This window comes from Netta rufina (genome assembly GCF_964035555.1).
Source record: "Netta rufina genome assembly, chromosome: 4".
NCBI classification, from domain to species: domain Eukaryota; kingdom Metazoa; phylum Chordata; class Aves; order Anseriformes; family Anatidae; genus Netta; species Netta rufina.
The window spans coordinates 31,611,057-31,631,677 of NC_140127.1; the positions used below are offsets into that span (position 1 = coordinate 31,611,057).

The following is a 20,621-nucleotide window of genomic DNA, read 5'->3' on the forward strand; positions in this document are numbered from 1 at the left end:
TCTTTAGTAGTTTTCTATTAAAAAGAAATTCCTATTAATTTAGCAACTTCCCTTTGTGTTACTCAAAAAGACACTAGCTGCTGGTGACAAATGGCCTTAGCTTCCCCCAGAAAAACACGGGGTGGAAGATGCGGGCTGTTGCCCACAATACATTTGCTTCACAACATTGGCATAACCATGTGCCAAGGCTTAAAAAAAGGAATAGATAAGAAGGAAACTAAGATTAAGGACCACCCTTTCTTATACAGGGCATTTTTTTCAATGCAGTGGGTTTAGTGCAAGGGAACTTGAGCAAAACTTAGTTTCAATGCAGTCAGTGACCTCCGCTTTCAGGACTTCTACTTTCTACACTAATTTTAGAACAGGACTCTATATAGATCCACCTCTATCAGTGTTATACAATAGTACTGTAAAATACATGGCAAAGAGAGAATATGGTTTTGCAATGTTTTTAGAATACAGTTTTTTCCAAAAGGTTAATAAGCTCCAGTGAGACTTTTATAAATATGAAAAATATGCTTGCATTTTTGAACACTGATTATAGAGAGTTTTAATGATGTGTTCTAAATAAACTTCAAAAACATTGAATTACAGCTACCTAGTGCTACTGCTGCTTATTCCTTACACCTTTGTTCTTATCTGCAAAACAAAGACCAAACTGTGGCTGAAGGCTGCACTTCGCTTATAGCTGCCCAGTACTCGTTACACTCAAATGTTTGATCGTGCTTTTGTACAGTCAAGCTTACTGGGAATACTTAAAATAATTGCAAAAGGTACATGCTTGTGTTAATAATGATGGAAGTTGCTGGTTTGTAGCAAAACTGCTTTTTGTACGAGACCTTCAAATATGGGTGCAAGGTTACAAACCCAGATAGGAAGGATGGGTAGTATTGCAGGTCTATAAATGTTTTGGTATTATGCAACCTCTGTGTACTTCATCACCTGACTCCTGTAAGTAGTTAACCATGCTCATTGTTCCATCCTCCATTAGAAGGACCACAGAACATTGTTTTATCAAGTCTTTCTTGCACATGTGAAAAGTCTATTGTATTTTTAAGGTGTCAATTAGAAAACCTTGCCCTAAGAACGTGAATCTTAAGCAAGATTCATGACAAAAACAAAGCTTGTTTCAGCAGCTTGTAGAGGGCAATTCTCAAGCTGCCAGGCATCACTATGATCTTAGTTCCGCCCTACTTTATCAGCATGATACGGTATTATTCTACCTCAGATACTGACTTCTGTCTTGGCCTCAGGGACCACTCACTTTAAACACAAAGTTAAGCAAGCCCCCTCTTCTTTCCTCTCAACAGAATTTCTTAGGAAATTTTAGGAGTTTAACAGCTTTTGAGTGTTACAGAAGCTCCTAAGCAAACACACTTTTAAAAAGGGTGTTTTCATTTTCTTTTTTCACTTAGACTTGTGTGTTCAACAAAGCATCTGAACTGGAGCCTCTGGCCAAAGTTTGCTACTGGAGAAAGCAAAGCAAACCTTACAAAATATGTTTACAAAGGTACTATATGTAAATTTCTAATATTTAAGTAAACACACAGAATATTAACAGCATAAATTTAATATCAATGTTCAAATTCAAGTACAGAAGTCAAAAATGATTTCAACGTTAAAAATTACAACACTTAAAACACCTACGTAGCTAATATGAAATACAAATAAAATTTAACTACTCTATCAGTATCTAAATTAACACAAAAAAATTCAATGTATTGATGAAACATGGTCAACTAAAATATGTAACGTCAATATTTGACTGAATTAAGAAAAAATATTCAACTTTAAATCTCTCCATTGCATTGTTTTCTGTCTACATAATATTATTTTTTTGACAAGCTCTTCAAACAAAACAGCTTACAACCAATACTTGTATAAGTCAGGCCATTAGACTCTTAACATAAGCTATTTGGCCCATTCCTTGACCAGGAACTGAAACTACATACCAAGTTTAAAAAGGAGGTTGATCCACTGTATTTGTTTCAGGAATAAAAGGAAAAAAAATTGTCATTCAATAAATAAGGCACTTTACTGAGAAATGCTGAATAGTTAACGCTACAGGAGTAAAGATAGCTCACTCAAAATGAATTACATATACCCGATTTAAAAACTTAAGAACTATTTTCCATTTAATGCTAACAGATATTTTTTGAAGCAGCATATGGCCTGATTAGAGTGAGCAAGCTGCTGTTCAACGTGACAACCACAGGCAAATAGAACTGCTGGTTACAAGGAATAACCTAGGTACAAGTAAGGCTTCCATGAACTCAGAAAAACTTATGTGTACTTGTTACGGTCTCTCTCCTAGGACATTTATCTTATGTACAGTTCACTAAGCTGCAATTTTTGTGTCACACTTTTTTCTTTCGCCAATTTTTGTCTTAAGAATTATCTAAAGTGTTGAACCTGTGTTATGACTACAGCAATATACCTTACGTAGCCTGACAGCATGTTGACGTAAGGCCCTTCAAAATACCACTCCATCACTGACATAATGCTATTCCAGAAGCAAAAATTTTATTGGATGTGTTCTTCCTATAAAATTTGGCATTAAGTTACAGAAACAAGTCTTTTGAGTATCTCATTTGCATTTCATATTTGAGCTCCAACTGGAATACTGGGAATTATGTTTATGTATTAAAAGGCAGGGTTGCCAGGTTGTTTTGTTTTGTTTTGTTTTTTTAAGTGTTTACTTCAGATTTATTACTTACAACTGAAACTAAAAAAATATTCTGTATGTAACTCACAATACAAGCGCTGGAATTGCACCGAATTATTTCAACACTAAAGATAAGCTACTGTTGTAGAAACTATTACAGGTAATAAAAATCTTTTAAACAAGTTCTCTCTTCAAAACAAATTTAACTAAAACGATTTAACATTCAATTGCACTAATCTTCAAAAATCAGAAGTTAAAAAAAATGTACTTTGAAAAATAATTCATCAAGAAACGTGTAATCTGAATTTCCAGTAATTGTGCATTAGTGTGGTGTTCTTTTTCCTTCGATGGCAAGATCCAGTGTAACAAATTTCAAACTTTTCAACTGCTCAACTTGTTCTTCATGGCAATTCAAGCAGAGTATGGTGCACAGTTCGCTGCAGGAAAAAGGAATAAAAAAAGGGAAAAAAGTTGGGGGAGAGAAGACAACTTTTCATTTCAGCAAGCATACTGCATTACCTATTCAAAGATGAAATAAGGAATTTAGGATAATGGTGTAATGAAAGCATTCAGTGTCTTATCCCAATGCTGCATTCTTCCCTTTATTCTGCACCCCTAATATTAACTCAAATACTTAAGGAAAGTGTATTTAACCATACTACTTTACCTCCACTGAGAACAAATTTTTAGTGAAGAAAACTTAAATAGGACAATGATCTAATAGGCATAAATTGTCTCAATTTCTTACATATAACGCTATCATAGCAGCAGTCTTTCATATTAATGCTTTAGGTCAAAGTGAGCATTAACGATGGAGTACCATGTTCTGCCAGCCCTACTTCATAAACAAACCTCTGTCTTCAGCATAATCAGCAACTGACTAGAAAAGCCCATTAAATTTACTCTTATTTTGAAGTTACTGACTCTACTGATGTCAGTCAAATTATTTCATGCATAAACATAGACCAACCTTGTTCTATCTTTCTGACTTGTTTTTCTCCAAATTCTCCTACACAGGCCTAGATTTACAAGCTTATGGTCCCTGTCTGTAAGCAGCACGGACAGAAAAATAACAATCTTTAGGACAAATCCTGGGTGACTCAGATTAGAAGCTCCCAGCAATTAAGCTAACATGAAGCATGGATTTAACTTTATTTTCAAACTCCCTTATAAGCTTTTAAAAAGCTATCTCACAACACTCAGAGAAAATGGTAATCCCCATCTTAAAATGGGCGAAGCCTCAGCAATGACAGCCATTGACACATTAAATTCATCCACAGAGACACACACCAAAAAAAGAGAACATTTACCATCGTGGCGTATCATGCAGAAAGTTTGAAATAATGCTATTTTTATTTTCTTCAAAACAGAGGAGGAACACAGACTTTTTTTACATGGAACTGGCTCCCCAGAGAAATAGCCCCTATCATCAGTATAGTAACAACTCTGGTTCTTAACACAAATCTAAACCTTATCTGGAAATGCAAGTGATTCAGAGATCAGTTTAAAGTCATTCTAGGAATTAAAACCCTAACTTCTGTGCTGTACTATCCAAGTGAACATCAGACTGGCTGATTCATCAGCAGGTCTGTAACAGGAGTGCTACAGTCTCTTTTGAAAACAGACACCGGACTAGGTATTTCTAAGAGCCTTGCTGGTCTCAAGGTTATTTCGCTATATGCACACCCCCAACTGCTCTAACTAACAGCCCAAACAGTAGTGCTGAGAATGTTTTTGATGGAAAGAAAACTGCAGCAAGTAATCTTGGGATGTTTGCTCATTCCTACTATCTCACTGGTGCTTTTAGGGACAGAAAAAGCATATGGTTGCTTCAGGATTGTGACAAAAACAATTGTGTAAGCCATCTGATAAATATTTAAGATTTAAATTCATACTGTAAAAGGAACATCCTATACTACATTATAAAAATCACAAACAAAAAATACCAACCACCACTTATGATTGTATTTGATGAAGCCAGTAAGTTACATGTATGTATTTTTTAAGCATCTTACCTTTTGTACTCAGCTGTTAATTGTTCGAACAGCAATAAAGGTAATTTTTATAACACAAACCAAGGCAATGTCGAAGTAAAGAAAATGCTTATAATGAAATAGTAGAAGAAAAAAATCAACTGTGACACGTTTAAATGTCCCAAATCCATGACAGAAGTCTACCAATACAACTGTTCAAAAAGCCAGATGCTGAGTATACTCTTGAACTAGTTTACATAAGTTTTATCCTTGATTTGTGAATTGCTACTGCATGCGATAGTTAAAAAGCTTAAACAAGTGAATCTGCAGTAAGATATGAAACTCAATCCACTCACTTCAGAATGTATGCAGTAAACAATACCACATGGTGAACTGGAATTAAACTGCTACTTATATGCTCTAATAAGCCACTAAAATGCTTTTCCTTGATTCACAGATGTAGTAGTATCTTTGCTTTTCTAGTGCTTCTAAATGCTTTCTTCTACCTGAAAATGAACTTCTTAAAGTGTGTCACAGTGCGATGTCACATGGAATAGCAGGTGCAGGGGAACAAAGGATTGTTGAATACACTTATAAAACCTGGCAGATCCCTAAAACTGAGGAAATTTTAATGAAACTTCCCCATAACTCCCAAGTCAGATTCAGCAGGGAGAAACCTCCCAGGACCCAGCCTCTTGCTGCAGAGAGTATTATCTTAAGGACTAGAAAGAGATTCTACCATCTTCCAATGTGCTACATAGGTCTCCATGTGCTGATGGAGTTTCCCTGAATGAAATTTTAAATTGTAAATTCAGGAGACCATTTGCATCAGCACTGGAAGAATCATACACTGCACAGACATCTTGTAACACAGAAACCTTGACACTATATGAACCAAATTGTTAATAACCAGATGGATAGTAGCAAAGCTTACTTAATTGTTATAGGACAGTATAGGATTTATAGTTCTCTCACCAGATTTGTGAAGAAATTTGATTTTTAGGAATGTCTAATCAAGAAAAAAAAGTAACTAACTGCTGTGTAGCCATGCAACAGCCCTTCATAAACCCTGCAACACAGGATTAAGAAGCAGCTTGGACAAAGTCTAAAAGGAAACAAGACACAAAACATTTGTGTCTTGTTCCATAAAGACATCAAAACTGTAGTTCTGTCTCTTCTAACGAGAGAAATAACGTGATGTCCAGTACATTTTTAATAGAGCAGTTTGCTTAAGTCTCATTTTTTGTTTCCCATTACTATATAGGGAATATCACAGAATGAATCACAGACCAGCTCAGGTTGGAAGGGACCTTAGAGATAATATAGTTCCAACCCCCCTGCCATGGGAAGGAATGAATCATCACATCAGTACAGAGCTCTGCCGGAAATTAAGAGAATTTTTTTATTATTATTTTTAAACCTCTTTAAGGAAATCAAAACTTAAAAAAATAAAGGAGTTCTCTGGTAAATATAAAGGAGTTGTTTCAAGTTGAGGGACTATATTAACTACAGTCAAGAACCATGTTTTCTTACCCCGGTAATCTAATAATAATTTATTCTGCACAATGTTCCACTGAAATCAGATGGGCTACCTAGAAAATATTGAACATTAGCAAAAAATACCGTTTCTTTCCTAAATGCTTTAGAATCCTAACAGAGAGAGTTTTGAATTGAGTACTTTATTTCTTACACTAAGTGGTCAGGCAGTTGGACTCGACCTTTGTAGGTTCCTTCCAACTGACTATGCTAAGTTCTCATTTTTTGTAGAACATATGAAGTTTTCCATTTTAAATGTTAACTATTTATAAGAAAAACATAACAAATAGTAATTTATTTTGCAGATAAACAGTACAAATAAAACTTTAGTTTCTAGATGTTTTGTCTATCTTCGTGTTTTACAAGACATCTGATGCTTTGTTATCAAGAAAGGCAATACTATATTTTTTTAACTTGCTTAAATAAATGAAGAAGGTCTTCACTTGGACCAAGTATATATAGTTCATGTATTTTTCCATCTAAATTTAGTTTCAGCTGGGGGAGAAGGAGAGGAGAGAGCTGATCTTAATAAAAAAAACTTTAGCTAAATAACAATATAGACTTGCATTTTTGTAAACAAGAATTTGCCAAACATCTGAATTACAATTCAGGTTCTCTCTCTCCAAAATACAGCAGTAAAAACAACACTAATTTTTAAGGAGGCTATCACAACATTCTAAGACTAACAAGATTTTAACAGAGTACTTACTAGTGCACAGTGATGTAATTTCCACCAAAAAACACTATTTTGGGACTATGTAAAACAGAGTCCTGCTATAACATGGATTTGGTACAAGACTATGAAAGCTTTACTCCTTTTACTCATAACAGAAAGAAACTGAAGGGACTATCCTCAGCCTCCAAAATAGATCACGCAAATGAGTAAGATGGGAGAGGAAGATCTACAACTGCAGGGACCTTCCTGAATTTCCATCACTTCCAGACAGGAACATGACTACAGCATACGCAGGAAACCAAACACTGGATGTGTTGGGTTGTTGTTGTTTTTTAATAAATAAATAGAAAATTGATAGTCAGTCACTAACCAAGCAGAGAAGTCACTAGTAAACACAATGGACCTCAGTGCTACAGTTACATCAGAAAAGCTTTTCAGAACTCTTAGATATTAAAGCACCTGTATGTTTACTAAGTATAGGGGTCACAGCTACCTAACGCTGTATTTATGCCTGCACGCACTATTACAGTTGACTCCATTTTGATACGTCCATTCTAAAATAAATGCTTATCTATGCAATTACATTCACCAAACAGAAGCTAGTATTTCACAAGAAAATGTAGTATATAAGAATTTATTTGGGTATAATTTAACAAGCAATTATATCCAAATACATTTCTTATACAAAAAAATTAACACAATTAAAATAAAGTCAGTTTAATGTGTAACCTAACAAACAAGTCAAAATTTCCTTATACCAGTGGAGTTCCACCAGCAGTAAGTAAAGCCAGAAATCATTCTTAGAAGAATGTTCTGCTTTTTCAGTCCTCAGATGATTACCTTCACTGAAGAAAGGGAGGTAGAAATTCTCCTGCAACTCAAATCTACACAACTTCAGGTTCTCCTTTACCTGTACTTCAAAGTCATCTGGATGAGCCAAATTGATTCCAGAACCTACAAAGCTGTATTAATGATGCAAGGTACCTGACAGATAAATAATGCCTCTTAACAGACTTTTTTAGTTTCAATTTGGCTCTGCACTATTTCACTGCTGGTCTTGGAGCAGCTTCTGCATTAATTAATGCAGCTATATAGTCTCAAAATTGGAGCTGCCTCATGTCTAGTTAGCCTGAAGGACAGAGTCCAAAAAGGCAGGAGTTGGAAGCGTTACCAACCATGTTTTTCTACATGGGCACCACACTTGACAGCAAAGCGTAACTTGCGAACACCAAGGTGTCATACAACTTCTAGAGACAAACCCACACTGAAACAATGTTCAAAATAACAGAGAAAGTAATCATTTCTTCTACAGGGCGTAGAGTTTTCTTTCTGTTCTGTTCCTTCCCTCTTACCCCTCACAACCCAAACTGTAAACTGTCACCTTCTTCTGGACCTTCAACATGCAGTCTGGCTCCGTATCCCAAAAATGAACACCTAGATATATAGTTTCCATATATTTAAATAAATCACGAACAGAACAAGGAATTAAAAAACTCCAGGCTTATCTAGTAACATTAAAATATAGCTTATTTGTCCTTCACTGAAATCGTGTCTGTCTTATCTGAGAACCATTTTCAAAATATTCAGGTGACACCAAGTGGTAAGTTGTTGTACTGCTATCTATTCAGAACTACTGTATATGGCAACAAGCAAGTACTGTTGATACAGAAATACCTGTTTTTAATAATAGAGCGCTTTATACTAGATACAGGAGATTAGTAAAGATGTCGTTACTATGTGAATATCCTGATTTTATATATCTTGTTTATTGTGTTGATAAAAAAACTGCTCTAACATTAAAAAATAACTTTCTACTTGTAGTATAACATTTAGATAAAAATACACTATTTGCAATGACCAACAGAAAAATACTGAAGTTACATAATCAGTATTTTATGATTTTTACAATATTTTTTTCTCTAAAAACCCTTATTCCTGCGGTTTCAGTTCTCCTTTTTCTTCTCTTGACCATATACAAGGTACACCCAAAATGTTCATGAAAAACAGACTGAGTATTCTCCAAACTCTACCGGGTGCATAACATGGTTGATAAAATATATTATACTATATATTAATATATATATAAATATATAAATATATATATATTTATATATTATATTATATTAATATATATATTGTTTTGACATTCAACTTAAGTTGATCAAAATGTGAATGTTTACATAAAAAGAACTGTTTGTGTAAAAATGTGATCTTAGATCACCAGATGATCTCAAACAATAACACATCAATTCAGAGGAACAGAGACCTTTCTGAATCTACAAGGTCCTTCTACATACACAAGACATACACATGGTAAGAGAGAAATATCAATAAATCCTCTTTTCTCATGGAGATTACCTGTACTCTATGTGCAGCACTGCAGCATCATGAAAACTGTTTTCTGAAAACTGAGAAGTGCAGATTTACTTTGGTTGCCCCTCGCTACTCTGCATTACGTAGCAACACCAGTAGTATATGCCTTTTTTTTTTTTTCCTCCTGTATTCTAGCAGGTTTCCAGGGATGGCATACCTACCCCACACCAGCTTTGAGGTGTTGACCAACCACAAGCTGCTGTTTTGCTTTTGTACTTACTGCTACTGTACAGAGTTAAGATGTTGACAGTATTTCTGACACCATGTAACCTCAGAGATGTCACCTGGGGAGTGGGGCTGCACACCTCAAAAGGAAAGAGTTGCAGTAAGCTATTAAAACACTATCTACTCTGCAGAACATCTACAGCTTTAAAAAGCTCAGTGCCAGTCTACGCACAAAAAATAAATATATCCAAAATAAGTCCAATTCATCTCCTTATCAACAAAAGAAATAAGATGCATCTTGTTGAAATTTTGTCTACCTTTGCAAGAAATAGGACTAGCTAAGACTGTCTTCTTCGGCTTTAAGAATTAAGAAACTTTGTCAAATCACGTATTTTTGCTTTAAGAAGCAATGTATGAGGAGTTACAAAACTAAACTTAATACATCTTGAAGTGTACCAAGTAAACCAAAACAAGACGTAATGAAAAAATGATTAGGGGAAGCCTGCCTTTACCAACAGTTTGCCTATCAACACCAAACGAAGTATATAGCTGCAAAGTTTGTGACTGCTCAGCACAAATGATAGCACAAGGAACCTGAAATTCAATCCTTTTGCATAAAGGTCAGAAAGACAGTCTTCAACTTAATGCACCCTTCACACCTTAATGAGAGTCATTATGGGGAAAAAAAAAAAAAAGACGACAAAACCTTGACTCTGCTTTTCAAACACACAAAAAAAGACAACTACTGAAACAGCAAACAAAATAAGTACAGATATTCTCTTAACTTTTACAGTCACAATTCCTTTTTTCTTCCTAAAATAAGGCAAAAATTATGTTCTGCTGCTACCTCTTATACCTTCTGGAAAACTCATACTCTTGCCCCACTGTTTGGATAGTCTCTGGACTTCAGCATGGCACAGATTACTAGGAAGAAGACTTTTTCATTCTGGTTTCCAACAGCTTTTCTCCATGTATTCTATTTTCAAATTCTCTCAGAGCAGCCCTTTCTCATTCACCTTAATCTGCTTACATGACTTTTAAAAGAAACAAACTATAAACATTACAGAAAATTAAGCAGGCAACACCTTTATGTTCCTGTAAGAAAATTACTTACCAGCTGGAATTATTCTGGGTCATCTTTGCATACTTATATTTATAGTAAGTTGCTTCCGAGATGAAGTACACAGAGACTTTTCTCAAAATCATTGCTACGTACAAGCACACATACCCATGCAGCATCATTCAACATGTCAGACCATATGACAGACACTTCACTGAGTAAGAGGGATCTTCTGTCTCATCCAGCAACAGGTATTTGTTTCAACAGAGTATATTAACTTAGAATAAAAACTTCTGTAGATTAGATGGGGGGAAATACAGAAAAACAAAACACTATTTCTGCAGTCCTTAAAGCTATGTTTTGGTATTACAACAATGTGAAACACCAAACAGAGGTTTTTAAATCAACATGAAAAAGGTGTGTCTTTCAGAAGTCAGCCACACTTGCTCTGAAAGAAGGCTGTGAATGCTTTGTGCTGAACCAAATCCTCAGAAAAGAGGATGCACAGAGACAACAGAAGAATAAAGAACATTCAGAGTTCAAAGATAACAACACAGCATTACCAGTACCAGGCCATTAGGTGGCTTTTAAAAATCCAAACCTGGGATTTGGGAATTCTGGTAAAAACACATCACTTGCAGTGCACATAGAACCCTGAAATGTTACAAAGCTTTAAAATACTGATAGTTTAAATTCACTTTAAAACATTTTCCCTTATAGAGCTTACAACTATAATTGAAGATAAAAAGCTCAACACACACTTCATTTTTATTTTATTTTTTTTAAAACTTGTTGCATTCTGGATTTGATATCAGCTGTGGATAGGCATTCTCAGTTTAAAATTCTCTCTTATACTCCTCTGAGAAAGAATCACCAAAACAATTTCAAGCACACCTTTTTATAATGGTAGCTTTAAGCCACAAAATGGGCAGATATGCACGGCCAGATATGCAGGGAAACAAAGCACAGAATGGAGAATGCTGTCTTGAAGCATTTCTTAGGAAATGAAGTGTCACTAACACAGGAGCACACTTAACCTTGTGGTTATCATTTTTTCCCCTGAAAATTTAGGGTTACTGGACCAAAATTATTAAGTGAAGCCATTATAATAAACGCTTCTTTATCTAATCTCATTTATCCTCCCTTCGTATCTAAAAAAGAATCAAACCAAAAAATTATAACCAGCAGCAGAAGATACTTTGAGAAGAGAAAGCAGCAAGCCATACATAATTTTACTTTTTTTTTAAAAAAAAAAAAAAAAAAAAAAAAATTATTCAATGTGGATGCATTTCTGAGCGCTGGATGCATGCACAGCTAATCAGAAATGACTATTTGCTGCATTGTACAATCTTACCATGCTGCTATCTAGAGCTGCACAATCCAGCATCACCAAGCCCGATGCCTCAGACACTGCCTGTAAGGAATTTCGTGCCTTTCAACCTGCAAGCTCATGCCTCAGGAGGCTGACATTCTAACACGTTTTTCCTAAAACTAGAAAGTGTAAAAAACACTGTGGTCTCTTTAATATACTGAAATAAAAGTAACAGAAGTACAAACTGCCTGAAATTCCTAGATATTAGATAAGACTTGTAGGTAACATGCCTATGGCCACTCCAAAACCCGAACTATGCCTTGGCCCAAACAACTCTTGCTTTGCCCCTCTTTTAAATGGTAATAAAAGCTACCTAAAAGTCTTTTACATAGAATAGGACAATGAACTAGTTTGTGTTAGCTGAACAGCCTATCATCTCCAATATAATTCTTCACAGAAAGAAAGGAAGCCTCTGGCTCTAGAAATAACTAGAAATATTTTTTAATGACAGAAAAATATTCCTGTTGCTGCACAGAAGTCTAGCAAGAATTCATTTCACAATACAGCACCTACAGATCTAGGCATGTTGAAAGAAAGCATGGTACATGGTACACAAGAATATTACTGAGCAGATCAGAGAAGTCAAGTGACAGTTCATAATACCTGCAAACCTATAAAGGTCAGTCCTATCTCATCTTGAAATACACCAGGATGAAAAAGGAAGGGAAGAGAAAGTACATTTGCTGGTAAGAGCGGATGGAATAAATTACACAAAGTTTCATCTGGAAATACATATTTTTAAAGCATATGGTATGTCTGTGTAACAGCCTTCAAATCCATTTACCAAAGGGCCGAAATTCTGATTTCATTTTGAATGTTTTATCAGCTGAGGGCTGCTACAACTACTAATGAAATGACATGGCACTAGAAATCAGTTCTGTGTTTTGGATGCTACAGCACAGTATTACAGAATTGAAAAATACTGGACAGGAACCAGATGTCAAACATTACATTTTATATTATTTTCGTATTTTGACTTCAAACAGAAGGAGGGATAATGGACTGTCAGAAATGCAATAATTTGCTTTCTCAGTTACAAGAAGAACAGGTATCATAGGTTTTTATAATATTAGAACTTCTACTTTCTAGCAGCCACATTCTAATTTTAAGAAATAAATACAAATGAAGATGCTAAACTTCGGAAGAATTAAGAATAACTGTATCTCAGTTTTCTCCGTTTTTTGGTTTAGAAAAAATAATTAAAAAGCACGTTTCACTTCAAGAACCCTCCAATGATACCATTATAGTGCTGAAAATGTCTATAGAGAGCAATGCAAAAAGAGCTTTCCAAAACTATACACAAAGAACAATGTTGAAGTTAACTTTTTTAGCTTTGTTTCTTAAGAACTATTTAAAAGCATTTATGCTTACCTAGATGCAGAAGTGTCAACTGTGCTGCCAATTCCTTCGCATCTTCTAATGTTGTACAGAGTTTGTCTGGCATGAAGTAACTCTGGGAACCATATGCAATACTAGGAACAAGTACCTTGTACACCAAAAGTATTTTTCCATCCTGACTCGTGGTTGAATACAGGTAGTATTCTGGTGGTACCCAGTTATTTTTATAGCAAAAATAATCCAGGTGCATTACTGCAGAACTGAAGTGACTAGATTTTAAGGAATACATGCTAATTGGAGTAAGCTTTGTTCCTGGAAGAAATGGGTACGTACACCTTTCAACTTCAGGGGGGCTTGGACTGTGCTGACCATTAAGACGAACTGAAAGGTTTGCTTGTTTCCATGCAGATTTTTGATGACCATCCTCTTTGCTGGGAAACCCTAAGAGACTTTCAGAACAGGGACTTATCTGATCATTAAAATGTTGCTTCCAAGTACTTTCTTTGTTAATTGGCTTTGCCAGTGTTACCTCAATACTAGCTCCATCAATGCACCTCCCATTCATTACAGACATGGCAGCAACTGCATCCTCTCGGTTGAAAAAATGAACAAAAGCATAGTCTCTCAGCTTCTTCACACGTTCAACCACTCCTGGCTTGAACTTGTTGAATTCAGCTTTAATCGTGTCTTCCGTAGTAGAGAGCATTAAATTTCTTACATACAACACTTTGACTCTCTGCATTGTTTCTTCATCAACTTCTTTCTCTGGGTCTGCCCAATCTACTTGAATAGTATGACCCCAGAGCTGGAACGTTCCTACAGCAAAGAAGCATTACATCAATAAGAAAGACGCAAAGGAAAACAAAGCCATTCTTATAGATTACCTCTCTAAGAAGCAAATAAATATGATGCACACCACCAGAAACAGATGGTTCTGTTGTCTGCCACTTAAGCAAAATTTGTAAAATGTTACTACCTGAAATAATTAAAGAAAATAATCACAACAAATGATTCTCTACGAAAATATTAAAGACCTGCTTCCAACCATCTTTAAAATATGAAATATCAGTAACGTCATTCATACCCCTCAATGAAAACAAGGGACACAATTTGAGCTCAGCTTTGAAAGAACACCTGTGCAGAGACTAGTACATGCAAATGAAGACTGGATGCTTGCCCAAGCAAATATCTATCTTGTAAGTTGCAGTAACTTGTGTTAATAAAACGCTTTTTTTTTGTTCTCAGAACTGCTTAAAACTTCACTTATTTTAAAAAATGATTCATAAACAAAAACTGTTTTAGCTGAAAAGCACTACTACAGTTTTGTAACTCTCAAAGTACAATAAATCAAAGAGAAAAGAGATTACTATTCGCCCACCCCCCCCAAAAAAAAAAAAAGAGTTACGTATTCTGCTACCCCAGAATTTGATTTAATTAAAAAGAGGTTTACCTGGGATTAGCCTCCTTCTAGCCATTGCAGCTGCTCTGTGAGACTCATATTCTACGAAAGCAAAGCCACGATTTTTAGTTTTGTCAGTGGCATTTGGATAAACGATGACATCCACCACTCCTTCTGTAACTTTTTTCATTTCATTCAGTATTTCTTGTTTCTTCTTTTCTTTTGGAATAGCTCCAATAAATAGTCTGCAGTTGTCCAAGCTGACGCAGACACCAATAAACTTCCCTGGACGAATTTCGTAGTTGTTAAGAATCTTGATGGCTAGCTGGGCTTCCTCTTTAGCAGTGTACATTACAAAAGCATAGCCTCGATTCTCACCACTGAATTCCATCATCAGCCTAAACTCGTAGATCTTCCCAGCTCTCTCAAAAATAGGAACCAATTCATCTTCATACATATCACGAGGAATCTTACCCACAAAAACTTCACATCCACGAGGTGGTGGAGGACCTTCCCAACCTTAAAATAAATTGTCCAACAGAAACCTTAGTACAAATGCCAGACAGGCACACCTCCACACACAATCTGGGGTTGGGAGTTATTTACTTACTATCAGTCTCTGTTTAAAACTGGTATATTCTCATCTTATGTATTTATGTTTAAATACAAACTGTACACATAGGGCAATAGTCCTTTCCTTTTTTTGCTGTTTTTCTAAATTCTTTTTCAATTTCTTTCACTTGAATTTGGATGACAAGCCACTGAAACTAACATTATTTAAAACACTGACAAGCTTGTTGTCAGTCTACATTTCAATCATTTTTTGCCCCTTAAAATTATGTGTTACTTATTAGTACAACTGATATGAGGTAACTCAATTGCTAGAGGAAGAACTTGTTTTACTTTCTACATTTAACATTTTACAATTTTAAACATTTCATCACACTTCTTGCCCACATTTTAAGAAGTTTTCGGAAGTCCCCAGAGCTTTTTGTCCCCCCTCAATACCACTCAAAAGGTCCAACTTCTTGGTTTCACCATCTCCATTCATCCACTAAAACAAGAAATCCCTAAGGATGGTAGGATATGAAACCATCCTTTTTTTCAGTACCCAAGAACACTGAATATTCTTCCTCCTAAAATGGATCAGTTTTCACATGCTGGAATTGGATGCTAAGGGGCGAAAAAAAGTAAAATCCACAGAACAGATCCATGCATCTTGTTCTTATGCCAAGCACATTGATGTATAATAAAGACTGCATCTCTGCCATACATGCCACGTTCATACATGTTCAACAGATAATCTAAAAAATGAGTATACGCTTTTAAAAATACGGAGTAATGGTCCGTAATGATGTCATTTATTTTCCCAAAATCTGTATTAAAAAAAAAAAAATGGCTCATTTTTATTTTTTTAAGTTAGGCAAATAAATTAGAAAAGAGTTTCAACTCAGACAAATCATTCAATCATAACTAGTATATTTTTGAAGGCTTGACAAGAAAGGTTCTCTACAGAAGAGAAAGCAAGGGGTACAAAACTGTTAGAAAAAAAAAAATTGGTAACTAAGTATGAGTATGAAATGACAAAGCATAAGGAAGCAAAGGAAAATATGACAGTTATCAAGTTACAACAAGAAAAATAATTAAATGTTTCACTTTGGCTTGAATTTCACGATCACCTAAATATGATTTATTCTGTAATTAACTTACATTTTTTCCCTCACATACGTATCACCAAAGGGCAAGTAATTTACTCCTGAATTTAATTTTTATTTTTTTTAAATAGAACCACTAGGAAATTTTTGCTTTCTTGCAGATTAAGTTTATAAACTGTACACTAATTACACATATAAGAATATTATGTTTGCAGCAATCTAAGCAGAGGAACAAATAAAGTAATTAAAATTGTTTTGTTTTTTCAAAAACACTTTTCTGATATACTTTCCTCAAGTGGCAGAAGTGACAAGAACCTTGCTACTGACAATGAAGGTGACGAAAAATTAAAAATAATTAATAAATCAGGTTTTATGGTTAATTTAGAGCCAGATCAACTGCTTGCTCTGGATAATATGACAGCCAAACAAACAGCATGGTAACAGAAAAACGAAGCTATGTCTCCTTCAACAGCAACATAAGCTTATATGAACTATGTCATAAACAATCAAGATTCACAAAAAAATTGCAAATAGTAATTGTAGTTTCTCAGAAACCATCTCAAACATCCAAGTCTCACTTGTCCTAGAAAAACGTTCACAGTTATTTAGGGCAACTTCCAGCCTAAGCAAATAAGAAAATACACGAAGACCTGAAGTAGACAAATAATTAATGTCAGTGAACAGATCTATGGAAAATATCTTGTCCAACAGATCTAATTTCAGAAAAGATTAACAAAGTCCATTAATAAACATACTTTTTACCAAAGGAATACACCTAATATTCTGTAACATTCTAATTAAAATTGTAATTTTACATTACACAATGTTTTCATTATGAGAAAAAAATATATTTATATATTAGCATAGAAACAGGCTGAATTCTCAGAAAGCAGCCAGCAAAGCCCTGCAGTTCTGTATTCAGGGCCATTTTCAAAAGAATTTCATTTGGTTCTCTTCTTCTATTTTACCAATGCTGATAAAAGTGGGCAGGTAATTTTAGTCAGGAAAAGCTTCTAAAGAGCAATCATTTTGATACAGCTGTCTGTTAAACTCCATGTAGGAATGAGCAGTAGAGCTCAGGCTTACAAACATGACTTAAAGCCATGGGATCACAGCTCACTAGAGAGAATGATCCAAAACAGCAGCACGAAGAATCTACCATCTTTCTGCTTGTGTAAATGCATAATCTGTCTCAAAAAGAAAAGTTACAGCCACAACTTATGGCAAAATTATTATATATAGGTAACTGACAGTATTGTTAGAGAGAATGGCAGGTACTAAATATCTTATCAGGAAAACTCAGAAAAACTATTTCAGACTAGAAAAAAAGCCTGAATTCAGTATGGAAGATGTTAACCATTTTAACAAACTAAGGGTAGAGTAGACAAACCCATCTTCCATGGCTCTCAAAATCAAAGCCAGATACTTTTCTGAAAATGCATTTTTGGGAAAAAAAACAAAAAAAAAAGTCATCAGGCTCAACACAGCAGCAACGAAGGACAAAGTAAATACCCAAGAAGTTGAAACTACATTATTTAGAAACCACCTCTTTTCTTAAAACATTCTCAAGAACAAATAAAAGAGAATAAAAAACACAATGATGTTTTGGTAAAAGAAAACAAAACCATGTGTTCTAACTCTTGAATACAAGAACAATGAAAAAAATGTAATTAAGAAAGACACCTAGTGAACTATTCCTCCTTCTGTATTTAAGTTTCTTCAATCAAAATGAAAACAACAAAAATCATTCTTTTGAGTTTTATCCATTTATGTCATAAGCTTTCAGCATTTCCAGCACAAAACATTAGTTTCACGTATCCCCATAATCATGCCAGTTGCATGCCCTTGCAAGGTCTTTAAACAAAAACACTCTTCATGAGTTCTACTCAAAACTAAGGGTATTGCTATTCTTAAACAAAAACCTCAACTTTGTGATCTCAAATGAAATGCTTACCTGGTGGAGGACCACCAAATTTTCTTTGCCCGTTTTCTTGAACCATGCTGTATCCAGTCTTCTCCATCAGGGCCAGTAAGGCCGCCTCATTCTGAGTACTACTTCTGGTTTTGCCACATCCATTCGTTGCAGCTGTATTTTCCTCATGCATATCTGCAACAGCTTCAACAGAATATCACAGATACTTCAGGTCAGGTAAGTCTAAGCTGTTGCCTGTATACAGAAACTACCAAAGCACGGAAAAACACAACTCATGCTACATTTGGCTATTTAATGTGACTTTACTTAGTGTAAGACTGCAATCCTACATGCAATTACTATCATCTACATACTTGTTTTCAAAACACTGTTCCGTAGCTGTAATAATCTTCAACTTTAAGCAGCAATTATACATTCTGTTTTTTGGTTTTTTTTAATACAAATGGTATCATGACTATTTTCTAAGTATGCTGTCCTTCAAGTTACAATAATGAATTCTTTCATAAAGCTTGTTATCACAGTTGTATAGAGACCTAAACGCTACTCAAAGGGACAAATTCCTCTCTCTTATTACTCTATTTTATGGAAGTACCAATGATTTTAAAACTGGATTTGAGTCCAAAAAAAAGACTTCAGAAATGCACTAAGTCCATGCCTAATTAATGTAAAGAATTCAAAGAATTCAGGAACAGAAATAATTTAATTAAAACCAATATATAATAAAACTTGGCAGAACTGTCTGTCAAAACTAAGAAGCTGAGATAATTCCACCCCAGGGTCCTTATTTTCATGCCTTTATCCATTTTCACATCAAAACTGAAAAAGGTTTATCAATATCAAGCTTTTATCAAAAGACTTGTTGCTGCCATGACCGCTATTTCCCAGCGTGCCAAGATATCCTACAACAGCTTTAAGTTTCTGTTATCTAGGTCACAGGAAACTAATCACACCCAGAAAACCACACAGTAATTAAGAACTTTACTAGTCACACTACTCACAAAAGTCTGACTTCAAAGTCAGATTTTTTCCACTGATTTTCTCTCCTTGCCCTGTTTTTTCTTCTTTTCCCAAGATTTTATGCCGTAAGGTCCACTATACTTAGCCAAACAATCTTCTTCAACACTTCAATCCCTGGTCCGTGGTCCGTCCACGTGGTATGTCCCTCATTCTCCAAAAGACATGCAGCCAAAAAAAAAAAAAAATCACCATGAGAAACATCAACTACAACTGTTTGTTCTTTAATGCCCTTTATATTTTTATCTTGCTTTGTCTTCAAGAAATTGAAGCTTCACTAAGTAACATCCTGAAGAATTCTCCACTCCACCCCCACCATGAAAAACAGCTAATACCAGGCTTGATTTCACAAAAAATGTCTCGTCAAACCACAATTATCTGCTGAACAATGAAGTTTCCTTCATTGGACCTAGTTAAGATCTTCACTAGGAAAGTATATGAAAAGCAGAGAATAAAGGGAACTAAACCACAAAGAGTAAGCGTGTGCCTGTCTCTTCGTTGGACTTCCCATCACTCAAGGTCCCAAGAAACAAATTAGCTCAAGTGCTGCACCAAACTTGAACTAATTCCATTGCTGCATTAAATTGATCAATGCTGCTGAAAAGGAAGAAGGATCCCAAAGCAGCTATAATTGCATTCATTTTCTACAGTCTGAAGCAGAAGTCACCTTGTCCTCTTCATCTTGTTACTCTTGTTTTTTTTGTACAAACTAAACTTCAGTGAACTTTTACTTCTAGCTTCATTACCCAAATGAGCACCATTATCTACACAGCTTATTTTTCACACAACAGCCATCCAGGTAACTTCCTACTGCTACAAAAAACAAGAATTACTAAAAATAAAGCCATACATAATAGGTAACGTAACAAAACTTATCCCACCCACCCTTTCACACAGAAGGGTTTTCAGATGATTGTTTGTCACACTGATCAAGTTCTTGCCTCCATACTAAAGACATTAACCAGCCCCATGGTTGTTAGAAGTCTTACTGTTCTTCACTTAGATATTCCATTAAAACCACAACAGTTCCTCAATCTAAAGCAAGTCTGTGTACATTTATAAAGGTTTTTCAGAAGATTTATGCCATACTTGTGGCTAGACTGGTTTTATGATTAAGCCCCTTCCACCGCTACATTTAATGCATGTTATACCGTGATATTACTGTTCTGTGTTTGCATTATTTTGCCTAACAGCTTAGCCCCTTTAACCAAGCTTTGAATCACAGCCCTGTTCTTGAGTCATGGCCCTGTTCTTTCGTGCAGTCTTTCCGCAACAGCTGACACTTTAAGAGCCTATACACGTCCCTTAATTAGAACACTGATAGAAAAAACACAACTCCTTTTTTTCCATCCCAGAAAAAGAAAGGTTTTGTGTATATAATTATACAGAATTTAGCTTATATATTTATAGCAGTATTGAGTAATAATGCGAGTTGTGTACATAATTACATACGGTCTAGTTT

The 20,621-nt window shown here is 35.1% G+C and overlaps 1 protein-coding gene across 1 annotated transcript in view; it reads right to left on the minus strand.

Annotated features, from left to right (window-relative positions):
* Nucleotides 1–3,613: 3,613 nt before the first annotated feature.
* The window catches only part of LOC311209011 (putative RNA-binding protein 46), a gene marked incomplete at both ends in the record, with an annotated part of 33,461 nt that continues 16,453 nt past the window's right edge, over nt 3,614–20,621 (minus strand). Inside the window, 4 exons of the mRNA XM_084286063.1 lie at nt 3,614–3,711; nt 13,192–13,974; nt 14,609–15,076; nt 18,167–18,328. Of these exons, the coding sequence (XP_084142189.1) occupies nt 3,614–3,711; nt 13,192–13,974; nt 14,609–15,076; nt 18,167–18,328 (1,511 nt within the window). The remainder of the gene's footprint in view (nt 3,712–13,191; nt 13,975–14,608; nt 15,077–18,166; nt 18,329–20,621) is intronic.